Genomic DNA, 19760 nt, shown 5'->3' with positions numbered 1-19760 from the left:
ATCTTGCTATTGCACAATATTTTGCAATTAGATATTTCTTGCTTACTATTCTGGACAAAGAAAGATAACTCTAATTAAAAAAAAATTTGATATTTCACAATATTGTGCAATTAGATATTTCTTGCCATTGCGCAATACTGTGCAATTGAAAAGACTTGCTATTGCACAATACTTAATATAATAATTTTAGATCCTGATTTGGACCAACTTGAAAACTGGGCCCATAATAAAAAATCTAAGTACATTTTTGGATTCAGCATATCAAAGAACTTCAAGATTTCAATTTTTTTTGTTAAAATCAGACTAAGTTTAATTTTGGACCCTTTGGACTTTAGTGTAGACCAATTTGAAAACAGGACCAAAAATGAAGAATCTACATACACAGTTAGATTTGGTATATCAAAGAACCCCATTTATTCAATTTTTGATGAAATCAAACAAAGTTTAATTTTGGACCCCGATTTGGACCAACTTGAAAACTGGGCCAATAATCAAGAATCTAAGTACATTTTTAGATTCAGCATATCAAAGAACCTAACTGATTCATTTTTTGTCAAAATCAAACTAAGTTTAATTTTGGACCCTTTGGACCTTAATGTAGACCAATTTGAAAACGGGACCAAAAGTTAAGAATCTACATACACAGTCATGACAGTTAGATTCAGCATATCAAAGAACCCCAATTATTCAATTTTGATGAAATCAAACAAAAGTTTAATTTTGGACCCTTTGGGACCCTTATTATGTTGGGACCAAAACTCCCAAAATCAAACCCAACCTTTCTTTTATGGTCATAAACCTTGTGTTTAAATTTCATAGATTTCTATTTACTTATACTAACGTTATGGTGCGAAAACCAAGAAAAATGCTTATTTGTGTCCCTTTTTGGCCCCTAATTCCTAAACTGTTGAGACCTAAACTCCCAAAATCAATACCAACCTTCCTTTTGTAGTCATTAACATTGTGTTTAAATTTCATTGATTTCTATTTACTTAAACTAATGTTATTGTGCGAAAACCAAGAATAATGCTTATTTGGGCCCTTTTTTGGCCCCTAATTCCTAAACTGTTGAGACCAAAACTCCCAAAATCAATCCCAACCGTTCTTTTGTGGTCATAAACCTTGTGTCAAAATTTCATAGATTTCTATTAACTTAAACTAAAGTTATAGTGCGAAAACCAAGAAAATGCTTATTTGGGCCCTTTTTGGCCCCTAATTCCTAAAATGTTGGGACCAAAACTCCCAAAATCAATACCAACCTTCCTTTTGTGGTCATAAACCTTGTGTTAAAATTTCATAGATTTCCATTCACTTTTACTAAAGTTAGAGTGCGAAAACTAAAAGTATTCGGACGCCGGACGACGACGACGCCGACGCCGACGCCAACGTGATAGCAATATACGACGAAAATTTTTTCAAAATTTGCGGTCGTATAAAAAGTGGTTACTGGCAGGTCAAATTTGAAGTAGGCAGTAAAGATCAAACTGTTTTTGCTTATGACAAATGACTATTTTAACTTATATCATACCTTTCAGCCACTAATCACTCACTAACAAGAATTCTAGTTTTAAGTGAACTGTTGGATGTCAGAAGGATTTTGATTCCTTAAGAGATAGTCTTACTGTTGTACCACTACTTGCCTATCCAAAGACAACAAATACTAGTCTTGTACATAGATGCCAGTAATATCAGTGTACTATAAAATCTCAAGGCAAAGGACTTCTGTACTAAATGTCTCACCACGTTTAATTTATGTGCATCCAGAGTGCTTTTCTGGATTTAACTTTTTCAGGTATGCTTAAATCAGAATAATTGAATGTCAATGCTATTGACTAGGTTAAACAATAGTATCTCTATACACAAGGCTTGTAGCAAAGTTGATCAATCATGTTATATAAAAATAAGGTAAAAGATTTCCCCATCCTGTGATTGTTACCTAATTTAGGAATATCAATGTATTCCTATTGTAATGAGTTTATGTTTGAATTAGATAATGCATCATGAATGTTTTTACAAGTACATACTTCCTGTCATTGAGGCTTTTAACTTATTGTTGTTTGCATCCTGACAAAAAGATTTATAATCATCTGACTCTTGAAATGCTGAACAGATGGTAAAAAATATTTACTCTGACAGGGCTACTTAAGTATCAATACATGCTGTATCTGATGATGGGAATTTAAATCATTGTCACTGGTACCATGTCATATTCTGCTCAAATAAAGACATTAATTGCTAACATTGCAGTAAATTGAAAATTGTTGCATGCAATAAATAAAAAATCTAATCTATGTCGTAATGAATTTATTCGAAATGGAAAACCATTCATCATTAAACATACCATTTGGTAAACAGATCATCAACTAGTATCACATGATAATTGTAAAATAAAAGTAAAATAAAATTAATCCAGGATTTAATGCATTCAGTCAAGCAATAGTCAAATATATTTAATCATTGACAATTCAGATTTTACAATAGTTAAGGTACCATAGAAATGGTATCGAAATTGATTAAACTTTGAAATGCATATTTCATTACCTTGTATAGTCATAACTAAGCAAACAATTTGAAATTCTATTACAAAATAAATATTCATAGCCTTCAGTTCTTTTCTATCTACATGTATAACCACAGTCTTATTGTAGTTAGTTTATTATGGTAAACAATATCTTAAATAGAATTCAATATAGAATCAAAAGTAATTTGTGTTTGATTTCTGTCAACCTAAAGGTTTATGACATATCTCTCAAACTAAAATATGTGTAGAATTGATCAACCATAATATCTTATTTTTAAGGTTCTGTCATTCTATAAGAACTACATAACTATTTTCTAAGATCATTGGAATTTCTTTTGACAACATTTGCTATCCCATTTCAAATTTTCTTTGACAAAATTGTATCTATTTGATAGGTCCAGAAAACAAACATTAAATTAGAAATGCCCTCACTACACTGTAAGTATTATTCCAATGAGACATTTAACAGTAAATAAACCGCTGGTTGTATATTGTGTTTCACTCATTTAAAAAAAAGATATGGTTTTTTTTTTAATATATAACAACTTATTTATTAATAATCAAATGCTAGTACATGTTATTGTACTTGTCTATAGTATTTCAGTGTAAATGTTAAATTTTCTAGTGCATGCTTAAATACTTTTTTAATTCTACTTGATTTGAGCCTTTGAATTTTTTAGTTTTAGAATTACATGATATCTGGTAAAATAACACTCACATCCATCGCACATAAAAATCATTGAAATGAGACAAAAATATATAAACTAAAATTAAAAACTTTGCAAGATTAACAATACTTATGTATTTATTTATTATTAAATTTACACAATATGTGTAAGAAAAAATGAATTATTTTAATATTTTGAAAATAAAAAGTGTCTTTTAATATTGTCTAAACATCACCAAATCAAGGTTCCTAAAAAATAATTTACTTTATCTTTATGTTTTTCTTGCAAGGTAAATATTGAGAAATTGGCTTTGCTGTTTTTCTTGCAGAGTAGATATAGACGTATTGGCTGTACTGTTTTTTTTTATTGCAAAGTAAATAATGCGATAGTGGCTAAGTACAAATCTGAGCATAAAAAATAAGTAAAAACTCTTTTTAAAACTTTTTTTAGAGTCACATTTAAGACTAGATTGTTAATAAATGAATAATTGTGATTCTAAATTTATTATGGTTAATAAGTTTATGATATTTACAAGTGCATTTGGAAAAATTCATTTAATTTTCATTAATAGTCTTACATAAAATTTTTCATATTCAGAGAGCTTAAAAAATGTATTATGTATGGACCATTAAACATGCTACATCATCATATTGCATTGAACAATGATTAATTTGTACTAAGAATAACTAAAATATAATTGTATATAATATGTACAGAACTATATATAAAACTATAAAACAAAAAATGTTTGTAAACACATAAAATTACATTAACCACAACCTGTAGCACCGATTGGTTGGTGGAGAGACAACCTGTATATAGTGAAAATAAATGTTAACTATTTGGTCCTAGGGTCGAATTTATAGGAACAGTTACATTGTCAAAATTGAAGCTTGAATGAGTTTATGTCTAAATGATGGTAATACTACAAGTTTAAGATAACTTGCAAGGCTTTCATGTATTTGGTTTGCATCTTTTTATTGGGTATAAAAGAAATTAAATTACATTTTTTTGGTAAGTGTATTAATAAGTCTTCACAGCAAAAATAATAAAATTGTATTCTAATGAATGCATAGATATAATTTACTTTTCAGGGCAGGGCATCATTTGACATAAACATAAATTCAAACCTCAAAATCAATTATTTCATTATTCATAATATCCTTTATTTAAGTTTAATATGTTAAAAAGATCCTCTTGTAATTTTTCTTGTCATTGAATTATGTCCCTTACAATTAATAGTTTTGCTTTTGCAGTTTTTTCTTTTAGTAAAAACGGAAACTTAGTTTTGATATCAAAATCTTTTCTATCTCAAAGTAATCTTGAAAAAATCATTAATAGAAATATCTGAATTACATTATAATAAAATTATGCATTCAATGAATTTTTTGAGAAAGTACATCCACGAAAAAAAAAATGCAAATTAATCTTGTGAAATGCCAACGGGATAAAAAGCTAAATAAATAATTTCCCTGAACTAATGGTTTTGATTATGCTTTTTAAAATATTAAAAGTACAAAAAACTAATAAAATTATTGTGGTATTTCAGAAAAAATAAAGTCTTTGTTATCTTAAATAAAATGTATCTATATATTTAATATTTATCACAAATGCTGAATGTTATTTCTGATATGGAATGGATACTTAGAAACAATTATAAAACAATGCTGACATGACTTGCATAGAAAAATATATACTTTTTAACATATTCACAACCACATAAAACCAATATCAACATAGTTCATGGAGAATATTTAACATCACGTTTAATTCGTAAATAAGTCCATGAAAAAGTAAATTGGTCCATTTTTTTTTTTAGATTCACGAAAAATATATTTCTCATACTTTGAATTAATAGTTGATATGTATAATTTAAATAGAATCTATTTATAAAATTCATTTTTTCAATATTTGGAATTTGTTATTTGATATGATTTATGTATCGTGTAAAAATACAATAAATAAGATTTAAATACAACATTTAAAAAATTTCTCTCCTTGTTAGGTGTATAACACAACCTAATTTTTGGTTTAAAGACCTTTATCATGATAAGTTGAAATCAACAAAACTTAAATTGCACTTTGCAAAAACAAATTATTCTAATGCTTGTGTGTTTGCAGAATGCATCAACAAAAAAATGATTCTATACAAAAAGAATTAGTTTTAATCATATTAAATTGTATATCATTCATTTTCTACATCAATTCAAATGAATAAATGAAATTGTTTTGATCAGCTTATTCAACAATTGAGCTGTGTGGGATAAAGGTCGACCTTATGCAAATAAATAAAATCACCTCTGTAAATTTATTTGGGGTTGAATAAATCTCTTTACAAAGTCTGTACCTGTTTGAAAATTGATTCGATATATTTTTTTTAATTTTGTATTTAACCTTTACAAAATTAATCAAAAGCATATACATGAACATGAATATGCACACTTGCATAAGGTCCATTCCTTACTGATGCTGCTCATTTGAATTATATCTCATTGTCAAATAAATTGAGTATTGTTAAAATTTGTTAAATTTTTAATCTTACCAAGAATGTACATATACATATATCTCTAAAAAAAGATATTTAGATATTTTGTTTTTTGTATATGTACATTTCAAAATTTACAATTGTTAATCTTACATTTGTGAAAAAAATAACATAGTATCTATGTACATAAATAGTGTTTAATATTCTATGTACATATATGAACAACAACCATATATTATCACTAAACAAATTCTTATTAAAACCCATGGATTTGCCGTGATCCTATAAGAAATTACAGGCACACTTATAGTGTTTTAAATCTGGTTACTATATCAAGTACATAATAGTAAACAATACTGACTGGTTAAATAATTCTCAGATTTTCAACTGAATACTTTTCGTTCTTATTGGGGGAATTTCCCAAATATTCTATTATCAACATTAAATGCACAATAAATAGTATACACTGCAAGCTTACATCACTTTAACACCGATTCTAATGTAGACAATATATATATATATGTCATTTGTATTTATTAAAATACATTTGTCAATAATTAGAACTGTTTATGAACTATTAAATATCATTGATGAAATGATTAAATATACAATGCTTATTATAAATATTTATTGCACCAGAACTGAACCTTTACTGTAAAAGTTCTATACAGTCTGAAATACATTCATTTAAACATATGCAGTAAAATGACCGTTTTGGATTTCTCCCACTTCTGTTCATGGAGGCTCTAAAGGGGTGAACAGAAGAGCAGATGATATAGTATGATTATAGTACATCTATGATTAAGCACTATATTAATCGACATAAACATGTTTTGGCCTGGATGGGAGGTAACTCTTGACTGATCACAGAAACAGACATCAATTTGTTTATCGATTGTCTCTTCAAATATTCGTGTCATGATTAACTAACATCGTTGATAACACAATACTGTAACATGCCTTCATCATACAAATGATGAAAATCCTGGTAAAGGTGCTCTTGATCCGGCTGCATTGTTAATCACGATCTGTCCTGAGTTTAAGCTGATGCCATAATGGCTACTACTGGCTTCACTGTCTGTATAATTATAAGCATTATAGTGACTCTGATTTCTATGTGGAGTTTGTGGTGGGTGATCATGGTGATCATGATGATCATGACGATCACGGTGATCATGGCGATCATGATGATCATGGTGATTAAGTCTAGGATATTCATCTGAATAGTCATTATTATAGGTGCTCCTAGGAAATGGAGGGCGTGGGGGAGATTCCTGTGGGAGGGGAGGTGGTGGTGGCGGTAATGGCTTGTCATCCAAATCACTCTCATCTTCACTTCCCTGTAAAGATAAAATAAAAATGTATATACATATAATATGTATACACAACATAAATTGTCCATTTGCCAAAGGTGCAGATTTAACTTCAATCATTGAATCTTTCTCAGACAACTCAGCTCTTTTGTATAACTACCTTAGATTAAGTCAAAATAGTTACATGCATCAAAAACTATAACTAAAACAACTAAGAAAATATTACAATTGAAATGTTGCTCTTGTTTAATATTTTTTAATTCCTTCCATTGTTTTGAAATGAATTCCATTTTTTATTTTGCTTCCTTTGATTGAAGGCCTACACTTGTCCCTCAAGCAAAAACTTTCTTTCTTTACTTGACAATATATAAAAGCTACAAGCTGATTAACCTTTGTATTATAGTTAATTGTGTGATGTTTCTTACCCCTGAACTATCTTCTAGATCTGATGGTTTCTGTGTTGTGTCACTACTACCATCATCATCATCATCTGGTAACGGTCCTTTCTGTGGTGTAGCTCCTATATCACTCTCAGAGTATGTCACACTAGCAGGACTTGGTCTTGGTGGTTGTCTGTACAGAAGAAGTATACTTGTGTAAAACATAGTACTACTGTAAACTCAAAAATATTTGCAATGTTTTCATCAATGTGAAAATTGCCAAAATCTTTACATTTTAATAGTATCATTTGTCTGCAGTATTTCTTAAATCGCTTTAATTCAACTCACATTTATATCAATTGTTTTGTGTTGATTGTCCAACTATCGCAAAAATAAATACACATAATAATTTCTGAATTTAGTGCATTAAGTCTGGAACATAAATCAACCTCAACAATATGGGAAATTAGACCTTAGACAGGAGTGCAAAGAATTTGTGGAATATTTAATAACATATCAAACATTCAAAATATCTTTAGAAACAATTCTTCTGAATAAAAATATTGTTTTATTTTTCTAGCAAAAGTATGTTATAAGTAAGGACACTAATTTCAATATATAACTGAACAATAACCAAGCACTTGCTTGAAAAATAAAACACATAAATGAATAATTACTGCAAATTCAGAAATAACCAGATGCTCCGCAGGGCGCAGCTATATACGACCGCAGAGGTTGAACCCTGAACAGTTGGGGCAAGTATGGACACAACATTTAAGCTGGATTCAGCTATAAATTTGGATTGTGATTAAATAGTTGACACAGCATATGTTTCTGACACAGAATGAATGTGGTCTAATGAACTTAAAATATTTTTTTTGCCTTTGAGCAATTCACTATGCTGTTGAATATTAATTCTCTCAAAAAAATGTTTGAAGAAATTTTCTTTTTATTTATGAAATCTGAAATGAGAAAAATTTAAGCCCCCCCCCCCCCCCCCATTTTTTTTTCACATCCCCCTTTCCCTTTTTCCAAAACTGATCTCAATTCAAATTCCTAATAGAGTTTGCAACAATAACTACTCATTTAAATACATCATAAAATATTAAAATGTAAAATAAAGTGCTTGTTATCACTGAAAGGTAAAGATTGTTTTAATTTATCAGTTGGTAGTAAAAGTGAATATACATTGTATATTGTATAAAACAATGATTTAAGTTGATTCAACTACTATTCTGGACAAAGAAAGATAACTCCAATTGAAAATTTCTTGCTATTGCACAATATTGTGCAATTAGATATTTCTTGCTATTGCGCAATACTGTGCAATTGAAAATATTTGCTATTGCACAATACTGTGCAATTGAAGATTTCTTGCTATTGCGCAATACTGTGCAATTGAAAATTGCTTGCTATTGCACAATACTGTGCAATTGAAGATTTCTTGCTATTGCTGAATACTTAATATAATAATTTTGGATCCTGATTTGAACCAACTTGAAAACTGGGCCCATAATCAAAAATCTAAGTATATGTTTAGATTCAGCATATCAAAAAAGCCCAAGAATTCAGTTTTTGTTAAAATCAAACTTAGTTTAATTTTGGACCCTTTGGACTTTAATGTAGACCAATTTGAAAACGGGACCAAAAATTAAGAATCTACATACACAGTTAGATTTGGCATATCGAAGAACCCCAATTATTCAATTTTTGATGAAATCAAACAAAGTTTAATTTTGGACCCTGATTTGGACCAACTTGAAAACTGGGCCAATAATCAAAAATCTAAGTACATTTTTAGATTCAGCATATCAAAGAACCCCAAGGATTCAATTTTTGTTAAAATCAAACTAAGTTTAATTTTGGACCCTTTGGACCTTAATGTAGGCCAATTTGAAAACGGGACCAAAAATTAAGAATCTACATACACAGTTAGATTCGGCATATCAAAGAACCCCAATTATTCAATTTTTGATGAAATCAAACAAAGTTCAATTTGGGACCCTTTGGGCCCCTTATTCCTAAACTGTTGGGACCAAACCTCCCAAAATCAAACCCAACCTTCCTTTTATGGTCATAAACCTTGTGTTTAAATTTCATAGATTTCTATTTACTTATACTAAAGTTATGGTGCGAAAACCAAGAATAATGCTTATTTGGGCCCCTTTTTGGTCCCTAATTCCTAAACTGTTGGGACCAAAACTCCCATAATCAATCCCAACCTTCCTTTTGTGTTCATAAACCTTGTGTTTAAATTTCATTGATTTCTATTTACTTATACTAAAGTTATTGAACGAAAACCAAGAATAATGCTTATTTGGGCCCTTTTTTGGCCCCTAACTCCTAAACTGTTGGAACCAAAACTCCCAAAATCAATCCCAACCTTTCTTTTGTGGTCATAAACCTTGTGTCAAAATTTCATAGATTTCAATTTACTTAAACTAAAGTTATAGTGCGAAAACCAAGAAAATGCTTATTTGGGCCCTTTTTGGCCCCTAATTCCTAAAATGTTGGGACCAAAACTCCCAAAATCAATCCCAACCTTCCTTTTGTGGTCATAAACCTTGTGTTAAAATTTCATAGATTTCTATTCACTTTTACTAAAGTTAGAGTGCGAAAACTAAAAGTATTCGGACGATGACGACGCAAGACGACGACGCCAACGTGATAGCAATATACGACGAAAAATTAAAATTTTTGCGGTCGTATAAAAATGTGTGCATTTAAGGTAGCACTACAGTCTAACAATGATTTTTTGGAGATATTTTTTTTTTATCACATAATTTTGAAGTAAGTATTATTCTGCACAGTTTGTAAAAATCCCAAAGTCATTATCATATCACAACAGGGAGTAAAATGATAATGAACTTATGAAAATAAAAGCACATGGTAATTAATCTAAATATATAGGCATTTGGGAGGGGCTAATATGTCCATCATCTGTTGATACCAGTGTCCAGCTGTTAATCACTGACCACAAGATAAATATTGTAGTCTTATCTCATTGTTTTGCAACACAAATTATTTATATAACACGAACATGGAAGTGAACAAAGAAAACGAAAAAAACTAAAGGGAAAAAATCTACCAAAAATTAAAAAAATACTATGGAAAAGAGTGGGAAAATATTTTTGAAAGCCTCTGACTGCCTGTATAAATTTCCTCTCTTTGGTCTTCTTCATTTAAATACAGTTTTATGCATTTTAACTAATTTTCAGTTTATGTGTAATTTTTCAGTTCCATAAATTTTAAAATCATGTGGGAAAGTGTATTTTCAGGAAAAGGGTGGTCTTGATCTTTTTATGAACTTGTTTTTTTTATGCACATTTTTAATGTTCTAGCTAATTTCAGACATAGTTTATTTCTTTTTTAAAATTAAAATTCTTTATGTATAGAGAATAATGATGTTAAACATTGATTAAATGCAGCTGGCCAATCATGTTATTCTCTTATCTTAGACTGTCTGGAAAGAGGCGGAGCTTTGTCTATATTTAATCTCTACATCACATGTTGGTCAAATCTGTGACATCATACTCCCGCCAAATGGCAAGTTAGTGTTGGACAGTTCACATTTAATGCAAAATTTACAGCATTAGAGCATCAAAGACACAAAGTGTGTGGTTCTATTGATATAGTAATGGTATCAGAACACTCCTGGGGTGTTCCCAGTGGAATGTTTGTATTTATATTGACTTTATAGGGGTTCTAAGGGGAAAATTCAGTTTTTAGGTCATTTCTCAGAACAATTTTTCATGAGAATTGTGAGGAAAAATTGAAAATAGAAACTTTATGGGTACCCCCTTTGGCTTGACCTTGATATATATGGTTAAAGGGTGTATTTTCTACAATACCGTGTCCCAGTTTTTGGATAATTTGATTCTAAATGAATTTATAGGTCTCAAAAGATGAAAGGTGAAATGAGGTTTGGCACCCAGCAGTTAAATCAATATATCTTCTTATTGGAGGCTTATATCAAAAATCTAAGACACGGTTTTGGAGATTGTTTACGGTTGATTAAAGGGATGAAAACAAATTTTTACTACCATTTGACATGAATGTGCCATTTTCATCCAAGTTGAAAGACCACTTTTTTGGCAATTAATGAGCTATCTTTTGAGATTAATCAAACCAAAAATAAATTTATATATAGATTAAGAAAGAGTTATATTTCAGCTTTAAAATGAGTTAAAGATTTTAAAAATCCATTGAGTAGTTTTGTAGAAATTAATCTTTAAAGCCTGTTGATTGGAGTCAGAAAATTCTGACTGTAGTGCTACCTTAATATTTTTTAGAATGGAAAAATATGTGTGTATAATTTCAGGAAAATCTTCATACAGATTTATGTATCAGATATTAGAATGCAAGTTCTTATTATTGGGATCATCACCCAATCACATAGTTCCACTAATGAAAAGCTTGATTACTCAAGAACCAATTTTCCCAGTTGATACTATTTTGTTCAATAGTTTGTTCCCAGGGACACTATAGTAATTGAGTACAGGTTGAAATTCTTATTAACAGATATAAAGAACCTTGGTAGTGTGCCTGTCCTTGGAAAGCCATTTCTGATGGTAGCTATATTTCTCTGTGATTGTCTGGCATTTCTATCCAGTGTAGAGAAGCCTCCTTCCTCAGGCTCCATAGTCTCCATTGGGTTTGACATACCAACATTGGCAGGTTTTTTATCTATAAAAAATATAAATGGAGAATATATCCATGGGATAGAGATGATGTCTTAGCTGGCATATAAATGTTATAAAAGGACATGACTCAAGAAAAGTAACAGTGACGTAACCCAAATTCGAACTTCTAGGGTCTAAAAGAAGTGTGGTAATTAACCGTTTTATGATTCAGCATTGCTGATTATCAAAATTCTGGATGTCTATAAAAATTTGATTCAAATCTGTGTCATCACTATTTTCACTTAGATTATTATCAAACAATTCTGCATGTCTTCCAAATTGTGGGCCATTTATCAAATATAATGTTGGTTTTTCCTTGTTTTTAGGCACTAACTTACCAGTATGTATAGGTTATAAAAAGAAGCCACTGTTACAAATAAGAAACAACTTACCATTTTTGGTTCTCCTGTGAACTAGGCATAATAGTGACACAACCATCAGTATAATCACAGCTCCTGCTAATGCCATTATAACGAGAAACCACCACTGATTATGGAATGATTTAGCTACTGCTATTTGTTCTGTAATGAGGAATTCAATGTTTACTGAATGAATAATTTACTCCAGTCAATACTGTAGCAATATAAAACTGCCTGTTCTAAATTTAAACACATGGTGGAAATGGGGGGAACTCACAGTAATAAATTGTGGGAGGCTGCTTTTCTTTAGAATTAATAAGAATTATAAGTGGAATGAAAACTTATTATATTGGGAAGTTAGGAGTTTAAAGGCAAGCAGAAATTGACACTTAAAAAAAATAATTTTGTATGAATTTTGAATGTTTAAAAAGTCATAACTCCTCAATTGTTAACACACATAATGTTGAAAATAAACATATACTGAATTTTATGATAAATGATAATTTCCAAAAATTTAAAAGAAAACAATTGATAACATCAACAAACATGATAAGCCATATAAGTAAATTTTCTGTTCTCTATAATAATATTACTTTATTCAGAAGCAATACAGCTTATAGAATATACAATTTTTCAATATTTTTTTGAATGCATCAGTGAAATATAAATACAATAATTATACACAATACATGTATGGCGGAGAATGAAAATAAATTCATATGATAAATAATTAATACAACTACATATTACGAATTTTTTCAATATTAAACAAAAATTTACCTAAATTATTAAGTTCTTTCACATTGTGAACTGATAACAACTGTATAAGTTTAAGTATAAACTTTGAAATGATAACGGTTCTCAAGATATAGAGCGGACACGATCTTTACCATAGGACATGGGGTTGTCAACTGAAACCAAAGTTTTTGACCTTGACCTTTGACCTAGGAAGTTGCACATAAATTATGAAACACCCTTTGGTGTTGGTTTATATACATGTCAAGTATAAACTTTGAAATGATAACGGTTCTCAAGATATAGAGCGGACACAATCTTTACCATAGGACATGGGGTTGTCAACTGAAACCAAAGTTTTTGACCTTGAACTTTGCCCTAGGCAGTCGTTCATAAATTATGACACACCCTCTGGTGTTGGTTCATATACATGTCAAGTATAAACTTTGAAATCATAACGGTTCTCAAGATATAGAGCGGACACGATCTTCACCACAGGACACAGGGTTGTCAACTGAAACCAAAGTTTTTGACCTTGACCTTTGACCTAGGAAGTTTTACGTACATCATGACACACCCTCTGGTGTTGGTTAAAATGGATGTCAAGTATAAACTTTGAAATCATAACGGTTCTCAAGATATAGAGCGGACACAAAGTTAAAGTGTTACGGACGGACGGACAGACGGACGGACGGACGGAAAGACGGACGGACGGACAGACGGACGGACGGACGGACAGACTGATCACTATAGGGCGACCCGCCTAAGGCGGGGCCCTAATTAAAAATAGCATTAACATCAGCAATAAAGGTATCTTTCATTCTTTGTTTTAACTCATGTATGAATATATCAACATTATTTACGCTTTGTTTTAGCCATACATCATGAAAACCATATCTACAGAAAATATCTTTGACTGAACATGCCCAATTCGATTTGTCATTGGGTTTTTTAAATGAACTCTCCAACATATCTTCATAACATGCTTTAAGTATACAGTTATCAGTATTTAATAATTTAAACCAAAACTGAATCAGTCTTCTTTGTCTTTCATAATACATTGGATAACATCCCAATTCACAGTAAACCATGTTATTTACAGCAGTTTTTCTAACCTTTAGAATTCGTTTTAAAAAATATAAATGTACTTTCTCTATATCATCAGCTTTCTGATTACCCCACACTTCACAGCTATAATTAAGTATACTAGATACATAAGTATCAAATAAGGACAGTAACGTTTCACAGTTATAATATTCATCTACAATTTTACTACATAAAGCAAAACCAGCTTTTCTTCCTTGATTGGCTAACATTTTTTGTGTATGTAAAAAACTGCCATTATAATTAAAAAGAATACTCTATTCTTATAGAGATGATGTCAAAAACTGGTATCTCAAATGTAACATACCTAGCCATTGTGTAGGTTTACTTGCAAGACCTGTTCCTTTATAATTGAATGCCATAACATTGAATTGACAGCCACCATCATTACACATGTTAGGCCATGGTAAACTGACTCTAGTGCTGCTAGAATACTGGACATGAACTATTCTCCATGTCAAGGTACCTGTAATGATTATAATAATCTATCTGTAACCAAAATTTCCTATTTTTATATATGTTTTATTTAGTAAATGTCTATATATTGATTTCTATTTATATAAATAAAGTAGATGTAGACAGGAACACTATTTAGTGTTTATATCATGTAAAACAACATTATGAGAGAATACATGCATCCTAATGTGAAGCAGAAAAAGGCAATGGAATGTAAGTCCATATATGATTGGGAAAAAACTACAGCATTCAAAAAATCATTCAAATATTTTTTCTACATACAGTTACTGACTTACTTTCGAGATTAAAGCAAGTTGTAGTTAAAATAAATAATCATGTCAATTTATGTGAATTCAATTATTATTCATGGAATACCAATATTAATCTATTTTGTAGGTAAAGGATAACTTTTAATATATATGGTCAAAGAAGAATATACTTGATATACTTGTATCCAGATGAAAATTGAATATCCACAAAAATATCATTCTCCCCCAATACAGTATGTCTATCATTTGAATATGTATTTAACAATAAATGGGGATAAAACTACTTACTTCTGCTAACAGCTTGTATGTAATAAGCTGTTATAGGTGCTATCCCTTCTGAACCATTTGTCCATTGTAGCACAACATTTCTTCCTTCAATTACAGCAGTGGGTTGATCTGGTCTACCAGGAGAACCTGAAATAGAAGTTATTGTTATGAAATATGTCAGCTTTTCTTGAAATGTAGGTTTTAAAAAGGGAAATTGAGGAATCATGATGGAAATGTACCAAATTGAGAAATGTCATGATTAAGGTCACTGCATACAGAACCTCAGCAATTTGAGTACTAAACAACAATATTTCAATAGCAGTACATTTCTAAAGATTTCGATAAAATATAGAATATTCTTTTAAAGAAGGCCTTTGAATATATGTTTAAGAGTGAAACATAGCCATTCAAGTATATAAAACATATTTAACTTTTCTGAAAAATTAAAAGGATCATATGATGATAAAATTGTTAAAATTTCAACCTGGTTGTGGTCCCATGGTTATAGATTTAGTTGTTTCTGGTCCAGCTCCTATAGATGTAACAGCTTTGACAGTGAAATCATAAACCTTTCCCTCTTCAAGTTTATCTATAACAACATGCTCTCTAGTTCCTGGTATTGTCAACTGAGTAAGACGACTCTCTAAAAATAAATACAACAATTTAACTAAATGAAAACTTTAATAGGCTTCATAATAACTTCTATTTAATTAATAATAATTTAACTATCGCTTACATCTAGTGATTTTAAGCATTCTTGGAATAAATTCGCTTATATATTTAATGATTTTATGTATATTTTTATTTAATAATATTGATTATATCTTGTGATTTCATGCATTTTTTAGCATAATTTTGACTATTTCTAAAAAAAATTACATATTCTAAAACAATGATATTAATTTTTATTTTAAAAAAATCTTTATACTACTTTATATCTATTTGAAAGTTTGGAAATATTTCAGTTACTCTCAGATATTTTAATATGATACATGTAGATGTATAGTAGTGTTAAGAAACATTTCTATTAGTGTTATATACATACATCTCTACAATTTTCTACATAAGAAGTGTAAATAATTAAATGATATCTAGAATCTTGAGCAGTTTATTATTGAGGTAGAACAAAAAAGTTTTAATTCATCATCAGTTACTAACCATCTCCAGATTGCTGTTGTTTATAAGCTAATTCATATGCTGTTATTATACCATTTGGCTCTTTAGGACGACCCCATGTTACATTGACTGTTGTCATGGTAGCATTAACTATGACTATTTCACCAGGTACTCCAGGTTCTGTAAGATATAACAGAGAATTTTAATTTAACTAATTTATCCTTCCATTTTACTGTAATGAAAGCTTGATACATAAAATATGAAAAAGAAAATAATTTTCTTTTATAACTTTGATGATTTTGTAACTAGAAGGTAAATCAATATTTTAAAGAGACAATTTAAAGTTTGGTTTTAACATGGATACCTCATCTCACATCCTTAATAAGTTAAAATTAATAAAGCATAACTTCAAATCTGATTATAAAAGTGGGGGGATAAATTCATATGATATATGGCTATAAAAAAACATATACTTTCTTGCTCAATTAAAACACAATAATACTTACTTGCTTAATTCTACAGACTATAATACAGCACAATACTTACTTTCTTGTTTAGTCCTACTAGAATGAGGAGAACTTTTAGGTCCCTCTCCTGCCAAGTTGTAAGCCTGCACTGTGATTAGATACATTGTGTAGATTGACAGATGCTTCAAGAATGCTTCCTTTTCTCTCACAATTACTGACAATGCTGTATTTGGGTCTGAGGATGCCAACCAGTAGAACACCTACAAAAGTTAAATATTTCAAATTAGTTGTAGTTTCCAACATTCTTATTTGACTTTGCCATATGATCATATTCCATATCCAGCTTTGGAAGAAATTTGTTTTTTTTTCTCAAAGTACAAATATAAGAAAGTATAAGCCATCATCATTTGCCATTGCCAAGGAGAAAAGCAATAAACAAGAGTATCAATTGTTTAAAACTTGAGAACTAACTGTCTACCATTGAAATTATCAATTCACAAAATTTTCCCAAACATGGATCACTTCATATGGGACCTGTAGTTCAAATAATTATGACGTCTTGAAAGGCTATTATAATTTTTTTCTTTAACGCCTTACTTCGACTTGCTTTATTAAAACGTTTAGCTGATTTCTCCTCAAGATGCTTCATTTTAGGAGTATAAAATATATTTTTGAACCAAACTCGGTACATTTTGACGGACCTGAATTTCCGGATAATGTAAAACAAAGGTTCCGAAAATTCATGTCTGTCATATTTTACCGAGTTTGGTGTAAAAATTATTTTATAATCTTCTAAAAAGAAATCAGATAAACGTTTTAAAAAATGCAGTCGACATATTCCCGCCTTGGATGGAATTGTACTTAAATTATTATTTCTGTAGGGATTAATTGGAAATATTTTGCACAAACAAACACACAAAAGGTAAGAATTTTTATATATGCAATTTTTTTTAGCCTTCAATGAAAATTTGATGGCTAAATTGGGTCTGAAAGTTGAGATCAAAATATGCTCTCAAAGTCCAACCGAAAATGGCAGCTTTGGCATTATGACATCGAAATAAGGCATCAAAGAAAAATTACAATAGCCTTTCAAGACGTCATAATTATTTGGACTAATGGGACCTGCTGAAAGAGAGTAACTGAAAATAAGCCAGGTGGCTTTAAAAAGAACTTTGCTATCTCAATTGTGAAACCATCATTTTATTGATTTGATATATTTTCAAAGATTTTAATTTTCTTTTCCTCTATATTCATACATGTTATACCTTGTATCCAGAAAGTTCTCCGTTGTGTGTTTCTGTAGGTGGTGGTTCCCATTTAACTTTGATTTGTGTTGAATTCATTGCCTCTGTAGTAATATTGACAGGAGCAGCTGATGGTGCTATAGAAATCATATTAAACAATGTTAATCATTAACAATGTCTACCAATCAATCATAGTAGAATCAAAGATTTCTTGTTGATGCATGTTCGATTTGAAAAACCGAGACAAGTGATATTAAAATGTGAAGAACAAACAATTTAATTGCAAATAGTACAGGCTTTTTAGTTTCAAATTAGAACATAAAAAAAACTTTAGACAACATGCTTGTAAAACACAGTTATGCATTCTTCACTGTTATAACATATCAATGTAATAGTTAATCTACAAAGAATTAAATATAAAATTATTCACATTTAAAAAGAATAAAATAATAAACCTCATGCAAAAGACATACCAGTGCATTAAAAGAAAGCATAAAGAAATAAAAAAAAAAGTAATAGGCTTTTTAAACTATCTGTTTGATTTTCAATGGTTCAATTTAGAGCCCATGTCTGCACATACTAAATTCCTTCCCTATATAATTAAATTGACTTCTTGGACATGTACACAATTAGAACTTAATGCAACTTTTCCCCATGATAGTTATAAATGACTCATCCACTTATCTCATGATAGTTTTGTAAGTAAAATCTTAGATGATGATATTAAATCAATTTTAAATTGAACTTTTGATAATCATGAATGTTTTTGTTTGTTTCTTTTTAAACTAATTTAACAAACAGCAGCCAAATCCAAAGTTTAATCTATTAAATTTCTATAGCTCTACAGTATTTAATGAATAATAAGCTTATTTAAGGTGGGACCTAACACCTTAACTAAAATTAATTTGGCTCGTTTAATTTTCTTAAAATTTTGACACAGTATTTACTTTGACCCTTTGACAAAAATATAAAAAAATTTAAAACAAGAGTGCACACGCTGAAATGTCTCGCCTTCTATACTAATCATTGATATTATGTTGATAGTCTTAAGTATAAATCTAAGCTTTATTACAACTGTCACATAAACTTTACATTAACCAAGATAACTAAACAAAGACCAATGAACCTTGAAAAAGAGGTCCAGGTCAGATGAACCATGCCAGGCATACAGGTACAGCTAACAATGCTTCTATACAACATATATAGTTGACACATTACTTATAGTTTAAGAAAAATAGACCAAAACACAAAAACTTAACACTGTGCAATGAACCGTGAAAATGAGGTCACGGTTAAATAAAACCTGCTCGACTGACATAAAGATCATAAAATATTTCCATACACCAAATATAGTTGACCTATGGCATATAGCATTAGATAAAAAGACCAAAACTCAAAAACTTAACTTTGACCACTGAACCATGAAAATGAGGTCAAGGTCACATGACATCTGCCCGCTAGACATGTACACTTAACAATCATTCCATACAACAAATATAGTAGACCTATTGCATATGGTATGAGAAAAACAGACCAAAACACAAAAATTTAACTATAACCACTGAACCATGAAAATGAGGTCAAGGTCAGATGACACCTGCCAGTTGGACATGTACACCTTACAGTCCTTCCATACACCGAATATACTAGCCCTATTGCTTATAGTATCTGAGATATGGACTTGACCACCAAAA

General features: G+C 30.0%; 1 protein-coding gene across 2 annotated transcripts in view; it reads right to left on the bottom strand.

Moving 5' to 3' along the window:
• Window positions 1-2289: 2289 nt before the first annotated feature.
• Window positions 2290-19760, bottom strand: part of LOC143045699 (protein sidekick-2-like) — a 52391-nt gene continuing 34920 nt past the window's right edge. For both annotated transcript variants that reach the window (XM_076218406.1, XM_076218405.1), the window contains exons 25-34: window positions 18088-18203; window positions 16902-17082; window positions 16398-16535; window positions 15724-15882; window positions 15261-15386; window positions 14555-14713; window positions 12442-12570; window positions 11900-12053; window positions 7413-7560; window positions 2290-7014 (exon numbers count right to left, since the gene is read on the bottom strand). In XM_076218406.1, the coding sequence (XP_076074521.1) occupies window positions 6640-7014; window positions 7413-7560; window positions 11900-12053; window positions 12442-12570; window positions 14555-14713; window positions 15261-15386; window positions 15724-15882; window positions 16398-16535; window positions 16902-17082; window positions 18088-18203 (1685 nt within the window). In that variant the 3' untranslated portion in view covers window positions 2290-6639. The remainder of the gene's footprint in view (window positions 7015-7412; window positions 7561-11899; window positions 12054-12441; window positions 12571-14554; window positions 14714-15260; window positions 15387-15723; window positions 15883-16397; window positions 16536-16901; window positions 17083-18087; window positions 18204-19760) is intronic.

The sequence above is a fragment of the Mytilus galloprovincialis genome, chromosome 9, assembly GCF_965363235.1.
Source record: "Mytilus galloprovincialis chromosome 9, xbMytGall1.hap1.1, whole genome shotgun sequence".
Lineage (NCBI taxonomy): Eukaryota > Metazoa > Mollusca > Bivalvia > Mytilida > Mytilidae > Mytilus > Mytilus galloprovincialis.
This window is presented reverse-complemented; position numbering and strand designations above follow the sequence as displayed.